Here is a 20,381-nt window from a genome sequence, read left to right as displayed (position 1 = left end):
ACCACGACAAAACCCCGACGCAGCGTTCTGCTGCTTCTGTCAGCAGGTGAATCTGAGTATGAACTGAAAGAACTGGGGGGGTCAGCAAGAATGAGAGGTAGAGTCACTGTTACTGAAAACTGGGCTGATAGAACGTCAGAAATTAAAATAAAATGTTAAGTTTGTGTGTCTTCACAAACTTAGAAATTTATACTCTTATAAGGGTTCCAAAAGGGTTCTTCCTGAAGGGCTGAGATTTTACCCAGAATCATTTGCTTCTGAAGAACCTTTTTTTGAAGAAAGGGTTTGTCAAGCATTCTTCGCAAGTGTTCCATTGAGAACCCTTTTCATCCAAAGAAACATTTTAAGAGATGGAATAAAAGAAGGTTCTTAGTAGGACCCCTTGGTGTGTTCTAGATAAAACCCTTGGATTATAAAATGTTCTTCAGTAGAACCCCCTGGATAGGTCCTGGTTGGCACACTTTGAAGGTGGAAAGGTTCTGGATAGACCACCCAGAGAGCGTTCTAGGTGGAACCATTACACCATAAAAGGGTTCTCTGTAGAGCCTCTCGTAGGGGGTTCTGAGTGAAAGCTCTTACGAATTCATTCATTCAAGTATTACCCTTCATGTCGGGTTCCAGGTAGAACTCTCTGAAAGGGTTTGTGCAGGGTTTTTTTTCTGTACCATAGTATAAACTAAAACCCCGGAAATATAAACAGGTTCTTGGTAGTACGTCCTGGGTGGGTTCTTGTTGGCACCCTTAGAAGGGTTCAAGGGGAAATCTTAATAAAAGGTTCTAATAGGAACCAAAAAGGAATCTCCTGAAGAACTCTTTATGGTCCTGGCTGGCATCTTTATTTCTAAGAGTGCAGTAATATTTGTATGTATTTCTTAACCGTGCAGAGTGTGTGAGTGCATATCTCCCTGCCTGTTCACTCTCTCTCCACACACACACACACACACACACACACACACACACACCAGCAGACCAAAGAGCCGTCCAATCCGATGGATCCTGACCACTAAGAAGAACAGGACAATGAAATATGCATGACAGGAGAAAAAGCTCCCCGCCTTAGCACACAGAAATGTTCTGCCTCCTTCTCTCTCAGAGCGTAAAACATTGATGGCGGCAGTGCTTGGCGGCGCAGCAGCTGAACCGCTGGATGGGGCGCAGAGCTTCACCAGCGGTGGGTTAGCAAGTTCACATCTAATTCTGGACTTCACCCATGGGACCAGCGGAGCTGAGAAAGAGCCAGGCAGCTTTACCTCGAAAAAGGTTTTTCCTGGTTCAGCCCAGCCCTCGGCTGTGTGTGTGTGTGTGAGTGTGTGTTTATGGGGCAAGACATGACAGAATAGTTGACATGTAAGGTCATAATGCACTTCTACTACGAAGAGCACATACAAACATTCCTGGGTGGTGCCGCCCACCTTCTAGCTGTGTGATAGTAGCAGCGATGCAGAAAATGGTGCTGTAAATGGAAACAGAAAGTGTTTTGGAGATGAGTTTAACATGAACCACAGAACTCCCTAAAAATGTGGTATTTCACCTGGGGAAGGTGTCTTTACATTCAACACAGAAGGTTGTGTACACGATGCATGATCTCACTGGCTTGTTTTTATTTGTCTCTTTGAGACATCACAACTAGTTTGAGGCCAGTCATTGTCCAATATGCAACTTACACGTGTGATGCAGGAAATAAGACTTCTCAGTGCAGTAGGAGACATCTTTAAACTTTTAGAATAAGCAGTATTTGCATATTCACAGATTCTTAATTTTTTCAATGTAATTTTAATTAGTTTTAACTAGTTAAATTGAACTTTTTTTAGTGAATTCTGACCTTTTGTTGAAGCTGACTAACCTTAACCTAAACCACACTTCCACAACACGCCTAATCTCTATGAACATGTATCTGCATACAAATGCAGAATCTGCAGGCAAGAGATAACATTTTGGTATCAGAAGTCTTCTGGTTCCTATTTGGAGTCATAGAAGTATTAACCAATCACATTTGAGTGGGCTTTGGTTCCATGCAGGAGCAATTTCAGAACCCATCTACTAATGTCTGACATCAATTAAGTGTCAGTTTTTTAAAAATGTATCTGCATTTATATGCAGATATATGTTTATAGAGATTAGCTTCCAACTCCATTCTCGTGTCTCAAGTTGCTAATCAGACAAAAGCCATCAAATAAATCTGCCCTGACATTTCACTGATTTACAAGAAATTCTCAAAACACTACTTCAAGGTGATTTAAACCCTCACCTTTACCCTCATCTAAACATTCTAACCTTAGTCTGATTTTAAACTTTTTCCCAAAGCTCGAAAAAAGTTCTGATCAGCAAAATGTCCTCACTTTGTAGGATTTCTCTTTTTAGTTTTCATCTCATAATGACATTCAGCCTTCATAAGTGGAGTAACACACCCTCTCACACACATCCCTTTTGCCTGTCAGAGATACTGTAGAAAACACGGGGATCAAAACAGGCATCACTTCTTTCAGCGAAGGCGAAGTTGACAAGCAGCATCTCGTCAGCACTTCATTTCTCCCAATCTGGTGGAAAACACACACCCTCAAAAGCAACACTGATAATATGCATACCACAAAGAAAAGCATTGTTCTTAATCTACTTGTTTCAGTTTATCAGCTCTCTTTGGTTGCATGCGCACGCTCACAAACACGCACACACACTTGCGATGCTGGGAAAACAAACACTCTTCTGATCTGCCCTCCTCGGGGCTTTGCGGGCTCTCTGTGAAATCTCCGTCTATCTAGACAAGAGTCGACCTGGAAACGGAACAAAGGCCCGGCTCCTCGCTTCTCATTGTCGTTTAGCAAAGTCTGTCGCCACGAAAGACACACAGCTCCATTGCACAGAACGGGATTACACACAGAGATGCACACACACACTCACAAGAGGCTCAGTACTCCTGCTTTGCCACAGACTGCTTCTCATCTTCCCAAGGCAACATTGATCTGATCCTGGAGTCAGACAGAGAAGTATGAGAGTCTGGCTGTAAGCAATAAGAGCCACTTTAAACACACCATTAACCATGCCCTGTGAAAGTTCCAGATTTGTCAGTAAAGATTTAACCTGCCCAATGAATTCAGCCTCTAATTATGCTTAGTTAAATGCCACATGCAGGCATTTAAATTAGCTACTCAATATTCTCAAGGATAGAGGCTATGTAATTGCTGCTGATGCAAAATAAATGAGAGAGAGGAAAAAAATAGCGATTAAGGGTTTGTGGGTCAGTCAACCTGAGAAAGAGCAGGTCCACGAAGTGACTTCAGACTTATTGAATCAAAATAGCATCAGAAGTGCTGCAAGAGCTTCAGCAAAGGGTGAAAATGGCAGGAGCGGAGAAAAATCCTGGACCAGGCTGTTGCACCTGAGGGGCAGACTGAACTCCGAGCAGGCAGGACGCAACAGAAAAGACTCAAGCGGGACGAGGGGAGGAGGATGATGCTTCTTGCTCAAATACAGTCACAGCTGGACGATGTTTCTCACATACTGAACTTTATATGTGAAGATGTCAACCATATTATCATCAGCATCTTTGTTTCTGCTGTTTACATTCAACATGACACAAATTAACAAGACAAAGAGAACCTTGCCATTAGAACCAGGGAATTGCTGCAACACAGATCTTCTTTCTTGTACATCGCTTCCTAACTGGAAGAGATGCAGTCAAGTTAACAGCTGATCATTTTCATTTTTTCCTAATGAGAACGTCCTAACCTGCTCCATGCATAAGTGAACAGGCTGAGCGATGTGTGAAAAAGCGTTGGCCCAGGCTCTATTCTAGTGATTTTATCTGGTCAAAATAAACACTGACATCCTTGATATTTCTGTATTCACTCATCAAAGTAGTCAACAGGGATGATGAGAGAGTAATTGACTTATGACTTTATGAGAATGCCCTCAAAAAAGAACAAGATCTGGAAGGAAAAGAGGCAGCTGTTGGGACTAACAAGCAAGTAAACTGACCGTCAGTTATGTAAAAATAAGACTGACTAAGGGAAATTACCGGCGTAACTGTGTTGTAGCTGCCATTAGCTAGTAAGATAAATTAGCGGTCCTGTTAAGACAGGGAATACATTACAGAGATGATTTACAGTGGTTCTGACCAGCACTCTGACTCTGGGGACGGAGAAGACACGGTGGATTCAGGTGAGGACAGGGCCGTGAGTGTTTGTTTGAGTTTGTTACAAGGTTATACTGTGATGCAATAAATTAACTAAATGTTTTATCACCTTGTTGGTTACTCCTACACATTCGGAATCATTACAGCTATTGCCATTAGCATTTAACAGGTGGATCACTAAGTGACCAAAACTACATATTTTAATAATTGAATCAATATCATAACATGTGAAGACAAGTCCACCAACAGCTTGACCTGACAACCAGTAGTCAACTAGGAAAGCGTGTAGTCACCGCAGCCCTAAGAGTTAAGCTAGTGACTCTGTGAAGCTTTACTGATCTAAAAGCTAATGTCAGTAGTTTGTCCAAGTGTGTCCCACTTTCAAGCTAGGTGTCCTGAGTCCTGAAAAATATCAGTAAAACACTTAAATGTCCTGATTTTTAACATTCACCTCCAAACGGTCCCAGTTTTCACATTTAAGTCGAAATAAGATAATAAATCATTCAAATAATTATAATATTATAGCTGTTTTCAGTGTGGAAGTTTATTTTCTCTGATCCACTCATTATTACCCAGAATAAAACCAGAAGCCATGCACCATATATCTGAGTTCAGCACTTTGTCTGAGTGTCAGTCAGTGTGTCGTCATCAAGGTTCTTCTGTTTCAGTATGATAACAGTTAGCTGTCACGCCGAAGATAAGGTCTTTTTTCTACAGCGCTCCAGGGGGCATACGTGCCTGCATGAACATACAGGTCCCTGTTTAGGGGTTTATAAATATTGTCACATTATGCCAACAGGCTGATGTTTAGCAGGTGTATAGTTTTCTATGTTCAACATTTTACTTTGGCATGTAGTTTGTGAACATTTGCTATTTTGGACTAAACACAAACTACAGCCAAGGTCACTCTAAAAAATCTTAGTCTAGTCAAGTATTTAGTCCATAAAAAGATTATATTGTGATGAATTTTTAAAGAGGCTTGCTGTTCACACAAAAATAGGTTGTTCACTACATTAATTCAATTTTTCAACTCCTCTTTATTGGCATGACTGCATAAAATACAATGTGGTCAAAGCATATTAATACAAACCGTCAGGTTTTATGTATGAAGGTGGTAAATGTGAAAATGCACATATAAGGGAAATATGTTGCTAAGTAAAGCACACAGCAACCTTATCTTCTCATACAACAACAGAAACATTTGTACCAAAAGCCATTAAAATGGTCCGATGCACAAGGCAGGAGTGTGAAGGCCGGTACTGAGCGGTGACATGAGCCGTGCTGTATTATGGGATTTTTAAAGCCCAAGCGCTGACACGACCACGCTTTGTTTACGAGACTACTTCTCTGTTTGAGTGAAAGCGGCGGCCTGATAAGTCACATGTAGCCCTGAACCAATGACCTGTGTTAAGGAGGCATAATTGTCTTTTTACAGCGAGCTCTAAATCTACCCTCGCCTTCCCTTTCACAGATTCACCCCTACAAGTGCCATGCAGATTCTGGTTGCCTAGCAGCAGCTGTCCTCGAGTTGTTTCTTTTGTCTTTTTTTGTTTTTGTGACTGATGGGCGACAAAGTCAGCTCCGTTTTTTTATAGTTCTAGTAAAACACAACGCTATCGGTGCTTGCTGCAGAGTGGCTCTGATGGTGAAGACAGGATTGAGAAGGATGTCTTGTATTTGAGAGGCACGGGGAGAATGAAATTTGCTGAAATTATCAATTTTATACAGATACAGCTTCGTAAGAAAGGATGTCCTCCATCTCTGTGGGTGTCTTGCAGGAGTGTGTTGCTACCTCTGTGTGTGTGTTCACATCTGTACTGACCTGCAGCCATCTGCATGTATCCAGCCAAGGTGCAGATCCTCCTCTCACATCCTCCACTGGGCAGGAAGATGGTGATGATGGCCAACAGGGAGCTGACGGCCAGCAGAGCACAGCCTCCTGAACACAGCACTGCACTGGTCTGAGGAACACAAACAAAAACAATTTGATTTCAGCTCCATTTATTTACTGAAGTAGACCCAGCACCACCACACTATTCATACTGTTCCAAACATTCACAACAGGGAGCAAATTCTTCTTCTGTGGGAAGATACTTGTTCTATCATGCAGCCACCAACCAATGTGTACATGTTTACTGTCCTGTTAGAGAGTTATGATTCATCGCTACGTTTGGAAACACTCCCCAAAGCCAAAAGTCTGTGTTTTGGTCGGGTCAGATTGTGTAATCTCACAGTCAATCCTCCCAACAGGTTAATGGCTCTCTGAGCTGGAAAACAGCACTCCATGGCCAAACAACAGGGCTCTGTCATTATTCATTACATCTCTGCTTAATCACACACACACACACACACACACACACACACACACACACACACACACACACACACACACACACACACACACACACACACACACACACACACGCTGCAGCAAGAAGAGCAAAACAGAGGCAGGAAGCATTATTTCATACACACATGGGACAGATTTATTCACAACTTTTGTGCAGAGCTGTGACTGCATTAATTAATCCACACTGGTAAGTCAGACCGATTAATTGGTAGCCAATTAATTGCGCCACACCTTTAGAATACCTTAAAATTAGGAAATATAACATTTAAACCTGTCTTTCTGTTGCACCAAAACTTTAAACTCCAATGTAAACTGTGATCCAGTATTAACTTCAAACTTACACAGGAGGAGGTTGAACTTTTAAAACTGCTGCCTTTTTGAAACCGACTGAGCAAAAATAATCAAGTTCCTTAAAAAAAAAGTAAAGGAACAAATTCAGCTCTACAGATCTTTATGACGCGTCTCTTCTTTATTTTTACTGCAGTTGATGATTCGGCCAGTAAGTTTTTCTCAAAGGAGCCTCATTGCCGAGCCATCATGAGTAAACTAACAAGGAAAATAACTTTTTAGCTGGCAACCAAACAAAATATTTTAACTGTTTTAGCTGGCAAGCACATAATTCAACATTGTGTTCTAGAATACAGAGCAGACAAAAGTTAAGGGTTTCTCCCCATCTTTTATACTGACTAGATCCTGACAGCGTTCAATTCTTTCTTTTTTTTTTAATTCATGTTGATTTTGGTGAGCAACCTCTGCATTGATTAATTACAGTCTAACTCAATAAACTTGGATTTAATAAAATTAGATTGTTTTTTAATTGTGCAACAGAGCGCTGCTTATTTTTAAATGTCGATTTACCAATTTAAAAGTAGTTTTCCTCAACGCTGATTAGAACTGATCTTAGATTAAATTCAACTTTGTTGGTGCAAACAGTCTAAGAAATAAGGGTCTAACAGTGGGAACAACAAACTTGGCACATTTGATTCTCCAGCTGTGAAAAAGTTAGGTCATTTGCACAAATGCCCCGTCTGTGTTTTGACTGTCTTTTCATGCTGATCAAAGTCCTCATGTGCCCTCTCGCTCTGCTCTTACAGAGACTCCTGGGAAAGCATGTATCCTTGGCGATTGGCAGCTAAGTTTAAAGCCCCACAGTGTGTCAGCCCTGAGGGAGTGTGTGTACGAGTGAGTGTTTCCCACAACCTGTGCATCTTCGCGGTGCTGTTTGATCTGCATAACCTCTCAAAGTGACTCTCCAGCTTCAATAAAGCCGCCACACATCCTCCTCGACACATTTTAAAACAAGTAGAGGGACAAGTGCCGCACGCTAACGCCGTCAGAAAACAGCGTCGCGTTAGTGATTAGCATGCAGGCGGGGGCGATCGGAGGGAAATGTCTAACATGCACGAGGGAATTACAGCCCTAAAACACGTGTCATTATGCATGTCCCTGATGTGACTGACGTGAATGGAGGAAGGATGAAAGCAGAGTGATTTCCATGCCTGACAGAAGATTTAATTAGCTTGTTCTGGGTGTTTGGCAGAAAGGCAGAGAAGGGAGCTGGGAAATATTTAAGTGCTGTGATGTTGGTGGCAATGATGATGATTATTCTTTTGACCTTTATTCGTCCACGTTTGTAGAATGTGTGTGTTCCTCACCAACGCCCCGCATACATAAACAGTGTGTTCACACATATTCACATGTGGGTTACAGATCAGCTCCTTGGAAGCTGCAGGGAGCTAAGTGCCTTGCACAAGGGCACCTTGACCACAGCCGTGGTGCAAAGGAAGTGCAGTGAAGAATTAAAACAACTCCCTCAGAAAAGTGATTTCACTGCTAATCATTTTGAGATAGATTATAAGTTTAATTTGATCTCATTTGTGATTCAGATGTCATCATTATTCAGCACAGTGATTATTTCTCAGTCCTCTACCAGTACAGTGTCTCGTGACAATTTTTCCTTTGTGGTGGCTGCTGGGATATTAACTAATGGAAGCTTCAGTAACAGCCAGGAAACAGCAGACAGGGAAATTCTGAAATGAAAATCTTCTACATATATTCAAGACTCCCAGAGGATGAGTCCTACTGACCCAGGTCAAATTTTTAATTAGCCTACTGCTTTGGTTTCTAACTAAATATCTGCAAAACTAATGACATTACCATCAGTCTCAGCTGTACTTAGTGCTTAGTACTTAATAGCAAATGACAGCATGCTTACACACTAAATGGTACATGGTAAAGATACTTGCTAAACACGTTAGCAATGTCATTGTTCTGTCCTAACACAGACCATTTGAAATGCTTTCATCTCATCACGTGTGGATTTCTGCAACATCCTTTTTACCTGCCTGAACCAAGCTTCTTTACACTGACTCCCAGTATGTTTAAAATAGATTTTAAGATTTTTTTTGCTGATGAATTTTAAGGCTCTTAACAGCTTCACTCCCTCATATATAACTGACCTGTTTTACTTGATTGATTTCTTCTAAATCCCTACTTAAAATGTACTTTTATCGAAGAGGCAGATTATACCTGAGTTTTAACTGTTTTGGATGGTTTTATTTCTGAAAATGGTTTTATTTTCCTATGTTTGCCATTTTAAACTGAAGCATTTTATCTGTTTTCTTTTAAAATTTAATGACTTTCCAACCTGTCTGTTTTATTTTGCTGCCTTTGTGAAGCTGAATTTTGAAAAGTTCTCTAGAAATAAAGATCATCATTATTTTTGTTATTATTATTATCAGTAGTAGTTCCATTGTGAGCATGTCTGCATGCTGATGTTTGCATTTTTGCTGTAGAATCTTAATATTGTTTTCCCTACTTTCATAGTGGGTACAGGTATTAAAACCTGCAAAACCACATGCATATTCTTCATATTTCTTGACACTTGGACTTGCAGTAACCAAATTTTATCCTTCTGTTTCTCCATAGTGTCTTTTTTCCTTTTCTTTTTTGTTTTACTCTGCACACAAGACGCCTATAAGGTCTAAGGATGGTCTGTGTCATATGCTACAGATAGTAAAGCCCTTTGAGGCAAGTTTGTGATTTAGGGCTATAAAAATAATCCACACCATATTTTTCCTTTAAAGGCGGTGCCCAGGTGGCTCACTTAGTGGAGCTTGTGTCCCTCGTGCAGAGGCTGAGTCCTCAGCAGTGGTTCCAGCCTGCTGCTCTTTCCCTCTCCTTCTCTCTACCATTTCCTGTCAATCTACAGCAAAAAAAAATCCTTGTAAGGTGCAGTAAGCAGTTCTGGAGAAAGATAGCTGATTGTTAAGTCTCATTCATCCACATCTCACCAAATTCTGATGTTTTCGGAATGAGACTCAACAATCAAGCAGAGGACGATAACAGACCTTCTTCACAGCAGACATTTTCATATGGAATAGTTGAGTAACCGCAGCCAAAACCATTGATACTAATTAAGGTTCGCTTCCATTCAGGTCAAACAGAGTCAGGGTGCTGCTCTTGTGCTTGTTGGCTCATTGGAGAGGCTCTGATACACTAAATGGAACAGAACCTTAATTAGTATCATTAATAACCTGTGTTTACCCTCTTTATTTCATATTAATATGGCTGGTGTTAAAAAGGTCCATTATCAGGGTTAATCAGACTTGCAATCCCTTGTCAACATAAAACTACTTTTTATAATCACTTTAATATACCACAACAGGGACTTAACAAGTAAAGAAAAAACATGTTGCCAGTAAGAGCCCTTATCTGTGGCGCTCCTGCCACAGCTACTTGTTTTCCTTGTTTTGAACCTGCCGACTACAAGAGGACAGAGGAAACGCAGCGGCGCACTTGAAGATACAGAGAAGTCATTAACTTCAGCAGTCTTTGTTCTCCTTGCTCTCTCGCTGGAATGATATTCATGTATGCAGAGGAATGTCTCCTCTCTCTCTGGTGCTTGATCTTGGCGTGCCTCGTGGGCTCCCAGTGTGCAGCCCACCTCCCACCCTGCTGTTCTCAATTCAATATGACACATTAAAGGTACATCATGTCTCATATGGGGGAGTGGAGCCTGAGAGGGGGAGGACAGCCATGTTCAGGTATATAAGGTACGCTCTCACTAAACAATAAGAGACATGCTGTGATGTTGTAGGCAGCTGAATTAAGTCTGAAAATGACGATTAGCATTAAAATGCATGCCTGAAATTAGAAATGTATTGCTGTAAATGGCTGTAAGTCTAAATATTTCCCTATGTAAGCTGTAAATCCAGCCGCTTTTTGTGTATTCTGTCCATTTTTCAGGCACTTCATTATCTCCGAGCACTAATAGATTTATACACATGACATTTTCTGCGTGCCATTTAAACACAGCCCAAGAGACTAACAAAGGCTATCAGAGCACTACACAGCTATTTTTACAGAAACCAACTAACATTTCAATTAATGGTGCCCCAATTAATCAACTCCAGACTCTGCGTCTGTGTGTGTTCTGTTCTGATGAAACAAACTCATAATCATTACCATTTTTTACTTACAGACAATACAGAAACAGTTCGGAAAGCCTTTTTTTTTTTTTTGCCTCGAATGTACTTGCGTTGCTCTGAGCACAAGTTAATTTAGTAGAAAATGAGCTGCTAACAGCACTGGTCCTCTCAGTGATGCTTCCTAAATAGATTGTAATTATGTGTTAATAACTGGTCGAGCCGCTGCAACAGCTGGAGCCGCAGAGGAAAGCGGAGGGGGTTGAAAGAGTGGAAAATTGTGCTGGCAAGAAAAAAGTTTTCACTCGACAGAAGACAGAATGAGACGGACAGATTTGTCTTAAAGGGATAGTTTGGGGTTGTTTGAAGTGGAGTTGCAGTGTTTTTCCTAGAGTAGATGGCAGTCTGCGCGCCTCCAGTTAGCCAAAAGCAGAGAAGACAAGAACCTGCAGCAACTGAGCAATGAACCAATGTGGGCAGGGTCAGCAGCCAAACACATTAAAAGAAGTCCGCCTAAAAAATTTATGAGTTTAAGCGTAGTATTTAGAGTGTTTTCACCACTTAACTTTGCCATCAGACAGACAGATTTTCAATTAGATCAAAAAATAAAAGCTGAATATTAATTACAATAACAACATTGCACAAGAAATGCAGACTTTTAATTTAGAAAAAAACGACTCCCCTCATACTTTTCAGCTGTTCCTGACTAATTATCAGTATTCCTGCCATTAGAGAGACAGATCTTAGAAGAAAAGAATTTGGGACCTGTGTTTTTTAAGAACTCTGGTCTCAACTATGTTCTTACTTTTCATACGGAGACCAATAATAAACTCAGACATTTTCTGGATTTGGATCTGGACTTCTATGGCCTAGAGTCTTCATATATACATCATAAATTATGGACTATTAAGTTATTGTTATTGACATTTATCCTGTCATTGCTTTTCTTTTTTTTTGGCTTGTTCTTGTTTTGTTCTGTGCAGTTCTCCATATACTTTTTTGTTGTTGCTGCTGTTTTTTTCCTCCTTTATTTGTTCTTTTGCTTGCTTCCCTGTTTGTTTACTTGGGTGTATGAGTGTGGAGGGAAGGGAGGAGGGACATGAGGAAACTCAGTGTACTTTGTTATGCTTCTGTGTTTACATATTGGTGCTGGTTAATGGTACATTCGTTGAAAATAAAAAATAAATAAATAAATGTTCTAAAAACACAGCCTTTTCTGACAGGAAGCTGCAGTTATATAAGACAATATATTGCTCTCTCCAAACCAGCAGAACTCCACAGGAAAAAGCCTTAATTTCACTCCACAGGACATGGGAGTTGCTTGTCTACCCCAGCCTCAATCTGCTGGTTTGTTTGTGTTGATGTGTGACTTCAGTGTTTTAAAAGGATAGTTCAGAGTAACCAAAGTCACACAACAACACAAATAAAATAACAGGTTGAGGAAGTGGTAGACCAGCAACTCCCATGTTCTGCGAGGTAAAATAAATGATTTTATCTCTGTAGTTTGGCTGATTTGGACAGAGTGATGTTTGGCTTATATAACAGAGGTTTCCCATCAGAGAAGGTTGTCTGACAGCAAAGTAAAGAAGTGAAAATATTCTAAATCCAGTATACACATCCTGGCAGAAACAGATTTTTTTGAAGTGCTAAAATGCCTTCTGTTGTTGACCCTGTCAGTGGCAGTTCATTGCGTAGCTGCAGGCTGGTGTCCCTCTCTGCTCTTCTGTGATGACAGACATATACTGTGGCTGATACACTGGCTCTCGATAAGTGTCTCTTACTGTGCAACCTTACATTAAATAATCCCTTTAAGTTATTTGTCTTTCGCTTCACAGGAATCTGAAAACTTGATTTGAAAGGTAATCAAGATATTGTGACTTATAGTCTGCTGAGGCACAAAGACACAACTTTTACATGATGATCATAATTACTACAGGCAATATCGAGTGGACTTGACCCACAGCACCATTTAATCCCACAATCCCAGTAACCAGCGTGGAGCAGCCATTAATATGCCCATACAAGTGTTACAATGCTGATAAAACCAAAGGCTACAGGCTCTGATACACACATAAGACTACCTGGCTCCGTCATAAAGAAACTTTATTGGTTTCCCACAATAAATGGTCCACATCCTGAGCCTGTCGGAGACCAATAACCGCACGATACAAAAACCTCCATCCAGCTGCTTTCAGTAATAAAGGGACAGTCTGAAGGGGACTCTTTGATTTCCAATTACATTACAGAAGTCGGGGATTACACTGTACGGGCCAATGAAATTTCATTGTCTCCTCAATTGGGAGTTACAAGATGGAGATGGCAAGGCATGTCTCATTAAACGCACTTTGCCTTTCCAAGCCCGGACAGAATGGCTAAATGTTTCCGTGCAGGCCGCCCTGTGGAAAATGGAGGATTTGTGCTCTTCAGAAGCGCCGCTACAGAACAGGAGACAGTTAATGCTCAGCGTCGGCCCTTGACAGAAATAACCCCTCCACTTTACAATCCAATGCCTCTTCTTTATGGAGGACAAGAGGTGAAGCGAGAAGCGCTGCAGATCCACCAGATAAGCAGACGTGACGAGTTTGCCATATCGCTCAACAGCTCTTTCTCTGTGTGTGTGTGTGCCTCAGTGTATTTTGTTAAAGGGATAATTTGGATTATTTGATGTGGTGTTGTATGAGGTACTTATCCATAGTCTAGATGATAAGATTAGATTAGATTAGCCTTTTTTGTTTCCCTTAGAAGAAATTTGTCTTTGCCATCAAGAGAACACAGGCGACATGGGCACAAACAGACAATCAACACATGTACCTACAGTAGATGTAGGTCAGCATGTCTCCCAGTTTAGAGAAGCAGAGAGGGGCACAGAAGCTAAGCAATCAACTTGTGTGGACAGGGTCAGGAACAAAGGGCATTTTAGCCATTTAAAAGTCACACTAACAAATCGAGGCAGTGGTAGACGGGCAACTCCTGTGTTCTGCAAGTTAAAATAGCTTTATTTATTTTTATTTCCTCCGCCATTCACACAAAATCTAACCTCTGTCTTCCTTTTAACTGGCTGTGATATGACTCACTGTAACGTTTGCTGGGAACACATCGTTGTTTCAACTGATTTCCTGGAGAATCTGACCAGATGGCCAACATTAGAATTAACTAGAAATAGCCAATCTTCTTACTGATGGTATCATCTGCTTCTGTGGGTCATATATAGACATCACAATTAAAGTGAGACTGTTTCATAAGCAGTTAAAAACTCTGTAGTAGCTTTAATACTTGTTTCTCATCAGAAAATACAGCATACACTTACACTGATACTGATCTTTAGGTGTACCTTTTTTAAGTGGCTAAACCTGCTTTTGTTGATGAACCTGTCCACATTTGCTTCCATGCTGGTACTTTTCTCTCCTTCTCCAAACTGGTGGCGTACAGACCACCATCTACTGCAGCTAATACACTAACCACTGTTAAGTACCTCACACGACCCCACTTCAGATAATCTGAACTATCCCTTTAATGTGTACAGGTATGCTGTCTCATCCTCTGTGAGGCGGCCCCGGCCCTCCCATCACGAATCAGCATTCAGCTGAGCGAGAGCCCAGCGGTCACACTAAAGCACCGGCCCTGACATGTTCTACCTCTAGAAGCCCATTAGCGCCGTAACACCGTGTCCCAGAACATCTCTGAGCCAACAGAGGTGTCTCTGCTCCCCCCCACCTTACACACAAGGAATCAGGGATTCGCTCTGTCCGGTCCACTTTCTGTGAACTGCTTCCCTCCTCCTGCACTTTTTCTCTTTTTGCTTGTCGTGTAACTTCATCATCTTTCAGAGAAGCCCTAATAGTCCTGGCGTAGCACTAATACAAAAAAACACCCCACACTTCTAAATTAATGTGCTGAATAATACATCCGTCTTCCTCATTGATCTTCACTGGGAGGAGAGTGGGAGCGGCGGTGTAGCACGGTTAAGTGTGTAAGTGTATGTGTGTGTGATGGTCGTCTGAATGGCTGACGAGGCTGTGTGTACAGAGTGAATACGAGATGGAGAGGAGATGAGGGAGAGAGAAGGGAGCGGAGATTAATCACCTGACAAGTGGATGGAGTGTCCATTTGTGCCTCGGGGACAGGCTGCAGATAGGATGTGACATTCAGGAGCACTTAGGAGGACATGGGAGCGCTCGCTGCTCCCACTCCAACACACACACACTCACTCACAGGGACGCACTCAGTGTTGGCACACAAACACATATACGTTCAGGGGGGAATTTCTATTACTCTGGATTGTACGGGTATAAGGATTGTGACAAACTAATATAAAACCCCACAGTGAGTATGATACTAAAATGTATTATCAGGCACAGAAAAAAGAAGACTGGAAGAGTTTTAGGTACTTTTAAAATGGATTCATGTTGTGGTCAACAGTGAGAACTGTCTTAAACACACTTTTTAACTTTTTGCAATGGAAATACAGTCCAAAACCACTGAAATCAGTCCCAGGTTGTAGCAAACAAAAGTTAGCTTTCAGGACTTTCTGTCAGAAAGTCCTTTCTGGCAAAAAGACTTCAGGAAGTTGAGCAACATAGTATATAGAAAGCCACACGAGATTTTTGTGGTGGATAAATGGGTTGAGCACAGAACTTCAAACCAGGAAACTGAATCCAACTCCCATGTGAAACTTACTGTTGACTTAATTGACTTATTTTTCTTGGGTTTTTGTTATTATTTTTAGTGCTTTGTCACAGTTTGGTTTGGTTTAGGCAACAAAACTACTTGGTTAAGTTTAGGAAAACATCAAGCAGAAAGATTTCTGCCAGAAAGGGCTTTCTGTCAAAAAGTCCTGAAGGCTAACTTTTCCCATGTGCAGTTGTAACAAGACCAAGGGAAGTTTTAGGCATGCTACCGTCACCATGTGTTCAATGCATAACAGTGACTGATTTTATTTGTCGGCACAATGAAAAAAAAAACCTAATCCATCTGCGGTTGAGTTGTTTGCATGCATGTTTTTTTAATTTCTGAAATTATTTTTAAAACTAGTGAAAGTCTGAGAAAGAAATAGTTACCTAATCTTAACTTTTATTTATGAGAAAAATATTTGGTGAAACTGTCACTATATTCTGACAGCAGTACCTGAGCTAGACAATACGTGAAAAAATCTGATTCCTCTGTCTTTTCTTAGATGCCCTTGTGGCATTTGGTGACCTGGATAGAGCTTCCACCCTGATGTTTGACAAGCTGGGAATGAGACTCAAAAATCTTTCTTCAGAATCTCCTACCCCAACTTTAACTAGAACAGTCTCTATCACATGATGCTGCTCATTGCAGCCACACATCTACCTGCACTGTAATTAAAAATGTGAAGCTCCGGGTGACACATTGGCGTTAAAACAATGACCTGCACAGATGTTGCCACGGTTACCAGATGTTATGGATGGAAACTGGCAGTAACGGATGGTCATGTGGGAGTTATTAGCGGAGAGAGAAGTTTTAATTGATGTACAATTTTTCGTGGAAACCGTCGTTAATGTGTCCATCTCCAACACGCCTGTTGATTTGCAGCAGAAACTGTAATTAATTATGAGGCAAGTTTGATGTGCACATAAACACAGAGGTTTCTGTGGTTATTTTGCAGCAGGCTGAAGCTGGTTGCAGAGAAATTTAACAGATAAATCTGCCATGCTTAATTTTGCCTTGACAACATCATTCCAGTTAGAGACTGCAGATGGAACAGATACCTGCTGCCTTCAGGTGCCTGAAGACAGTCACCAAAGTAAAGTAAAGGCCTTCAGTTAAGGCTACTAACTGTCATGGCTTACAGAGCTGGGAAGAATCACTCATTAATATTTATTGCTGGCATGATCACATGTCAGCTGTTTGAAGAACAATAAATAATTGAATGGAGAATAAAAGAGGAAGAACATAACATGAACACAGGGCTTTGTGTCATTTAAGAGGGTTTATGTTGGTGTGCCTTCATCAGATAAGATGACCAAAACATTAACCTCTTAGTGTTAACCTGTTAACCTGCTCTGGTTATTCTTTGAGATGTGATTCTAAAACATAGTCTCATATCATTTCGTGCCTGAAGCCTGACACGTAATTTGTTCTTCAGGAAGATTAGAAGAGAATCCCCTCTCACAGAGGGACGATTTTCCAAATGGAAAAAGACATTTTGGGGGCCATCTGTGTGTATCCTAGCAGTGATTTGCAAGAAAGATGCCTAATGTCTTCACAATGTTACACAGTCCAACTAACACCAAAAGTAGCATCTTTTCTAAAAGCTGTGTGCTCTCAATATTTTGATTTCATCTGCCATTTCATCATCTTGTCTCTACATTCTGGTGTCTGACACAGATGTATTTCAGTTTTTTTTTCTTCTCTCACGTGCAGAAAATGCAAATTCTTTAAACAATGTCACAGCATAGGTATAAGTATTCCTTTGCATCATGACTGTCTCACATATCCTGTTTCCATTTGGAGCAACGGTTGTACATGTCATCAGAAATTAACGCTATGCAACCGCAAACTCGTGGTTAAGCAGCAAGTATACATCTGATTTTCTCTGTAGGAGTTGGTCATTTGGTTAGCATTTGTTTGCTTGTGACTTCCAAGAGATTTTTAAGCTTACCAAAGTTAAGTCACTTATGTTATTTTAATAAATCTAAGTTTAATCGGTTAAAACAGTTTGACATAATTCTAGTGTGTTAACAGGGTCCACATGAATTAATCTGGCACATCAACATATTCTTGTTATATCCTTTTTTTCACCAACACAGCAATGATTGATATAACATGAGTTAACAAAACAATACAGTAACACTTTGGCACCATAAGTGACACATATTTAGAGCTGCAACTATTAGTCAATCAATCAATTAGTTAATAGACAGAGAATTAAATTCGTGTTTAATCAAATTCCTTCAAAGTAACTGACATGTTGAAAACCCAGGGCCAGGTTGTTTTATTAGAGCAGAACGGGTTGGTATTTGTGTGTGTGGACACAGCAGGGATATCTCCAGCATTAGATGTGACCAGCAGCTTCTTTTCTCACAAGGAGACGGTCGTTTTGTTAGCATTTGTTTGCCAGTGAGCCAGACTGTTTACTTGCAAACTGAACTCGATGTTTTCTAGACTCAGCTTTTCAGCTCTGATGCAACTTCACAAAACTTTGAGTCACACAGGAAAACTCCAGCTGTGACTTTCCTCACATGATGTTATGATGGTGAGGTACGTGAGGTCAAGTGCCAGCTTTAATGTCATTATGTAGTGAGAGATGTGAAGAATTTTGATCAAAGGAATGACATTAAAATGAATAATTTAAAAAATGTAATACTTAAATAATTTAAAGCTCTATGCTCTAAGGGACGGATTTTTGCATTTCAGCACATTTTCTTAATGGGTGTCTGAAAAATCCAACTTTCTGCATTAATCTCAACATATGGGCTGACTTACTTTCTGTTTTTTCTTTTGGCCTCTTGTGACTTTAATCCTGATGCCTGTTCTGTCAAATATCACACATAATGTACACATTATACTACCAGGAATGGTTCAAGGAAACTCTTTTTTATTTTCCTTGGAATATTTTAAATGTTTTTGCTGCTGTCTTCATGAAAAAAAAACACAAACTAACACAAGCTTCTGTTCTGTTTGAGCCATGGATTGTGACATTTATGATATGTGGTACTAAAACGCCTTCATATTATCAGTGTCAATATCTCTGCTCTTTTACCCAATCAGAGCCAAGAAACACAGAAACAGGAGAAAGCCCCTCGTTGTCATCAGACGTCCAGTGTTTTCTTGCAGGGACCCACACAGGACGCTCCCCGCTGCAGAGCAATGCTTTAATGTGGTGTTGAGTCCTCAGTATCATGTTAAATAAAAACACCGTGGGAATCTCTCCTACAGTCACAGTGTCCCTTTCACACACACACACACACACACACACACACACACACACACACACACACACACACACTGTGACAGTTGCATGAACTGGGAAAGACGCCGCATATGTGCCCACACCCCTCAAACACATCAGACAGGGAAACACACACTCCGCTATAGTGCACTGTTCGAGGCATATACAGTATGTGGCGTGCAGGAATGTTTGATTTGGATCACAGTTCAGGGAAGGAAGTTGGTTCAGAGTCACCAGAGGCCGCAGAAAGGCCACCACAAACTTGTCATCTTTGTTCATACTCCAACTACTCTCTAATGGACTGTATTTACCAACCAAACACAGTGTTTTTGTGTTTGTATCCGAAAGAGAAAGAGTGAATACAATGACCTGCAATCTTCGAGATCCAAAGCCACGGCTGGACTACCAACCAGGCAGCTGCCTCCAGGCCCCAAATTGTCAGGGGCCCTTAAAAGCCATTGTTTTACTCTGTATGAATCGATTGCACGTAATTTGGTTAACATTAGCTGAGCAATTTGCACCACTGAAGTACAACATCAGCTAGGTTTGTCATTACCTAATCCCCTGGGCTGCATTCACAAAACATCCAAAGGCTAAAAGTCCTAAAAATAAGAGGCGTGTTAGTCATAATTTTAGGATTATAAATTTCTGGTCTAATAGTAAATCATACAACAGAATAAACTAAAAAAAGTCAAAGTTCCAGCACAAAGCAGGATACTAGATTACAATAAAAAACAAGAAGGGAGAAAAGTACGCATGTTGCTTAATCAGATTGAGCCTTTAAATAATCAGGTGCTGAAATTCTCCAATACAAATGCACTTGAAATGTCAATTATAGGAAATATCACAAAAATTCTACTATACAAAATATCAATATTACAGATAGGACTATGCATTTCCATAATAATAGATATCAGAGTACAAAATTACAGAGGATGAGCAGATTCAGAATACAAATGTTTAAAATGCTACATTTATTAGGCTGCTGCAGGTAATGAATGTCGTTGTGTCAGTAATACAGAAAAATGTCACAATAATTAGCTTTAAAAAGTACATATTTGATGGCAACGAGTAAGTGATGGCTTTACAAAACTCTCCATTACTGCGATTCTGGAAAAGTTTGCAGTGCTGATGAATTTGGAATATCTTCGACATCTGACAGGTATATTGATCAAAACAAGAATGCCAACCTCATCTGTGACATCTGTGACACAGTTATTAAAATATATCAAGTATTTAAAATGAAATCCATCTTTTTAAAGTCAGTTTGGTTCAGTTTAATTTTCGTTTGTGCCCTGTGCTTTTGTTAACTGATGAATATTTCTTTTCTCATTGACTGACACAGACTGGTCACCTGTCCACCAGTCACTGCAGTGAGTCAGTTCACTCAGATAAGAGACAGTGTCACCCCTCACATAGCTCTGGAGTAAAATGTGCTTTCAGTGGCTTATAAGAGGAAAGTCCCACTCAAAAACTTTAAACATTCAATTTAATGCAACAACAATTATTTTATTTAAGCTTACCAAAGTTAAGTCAGTTATGTTATGTTAAGACATTTAA

The 20,381-nt window shown here is 40.5% G+C and overlaps 1 protein-coding gene across 1 annotated transcript in view; it reads right to left on the bottom strand.

The window, feature by feature from the left end:
* lhfpl7 (LHFPL tetraspan subfamily member 7) overlaps positions 1 to 20,381 on the bottom strand; it is a 145,519-nt gene that overhangs the window by 98,406 nt on the left and 26,732 nt on the right. Inside the window, exon 2 of the mRNA XM_084730874.1 lies at positions 5,955 to 6,093. Within this exon, the coding sequence (XP_084587000.1) occupies positions 5,955 to 6,093 (139 nt within the window). The remainder of the gene's footprint in view (positions 1 to 5,954; positions 6,094 to 20,381) is intronic.

Source organism: Lutjanus erythropterus, chromosome 11, assembly GCF_056507025.1.
Source record: "Lutjanus erythropterus isolate fLutEry1 chromosome 11, fLutEry1.hap2, whole genome shotgun sequence".
In the NCBI taxonomy this organism is placed as follows: Eukaryota; Metazoa; Chordata; class Actinopteri; order Lutjaniformes; family Lutjanidae; genus Lutjanus; species Lutjanus erythropterus.
The sequence above is the reverse complement of the archived record's forward strand: the minus strand, read 5'-3'. Positions and strand labels throughout refer to the sequence as shown.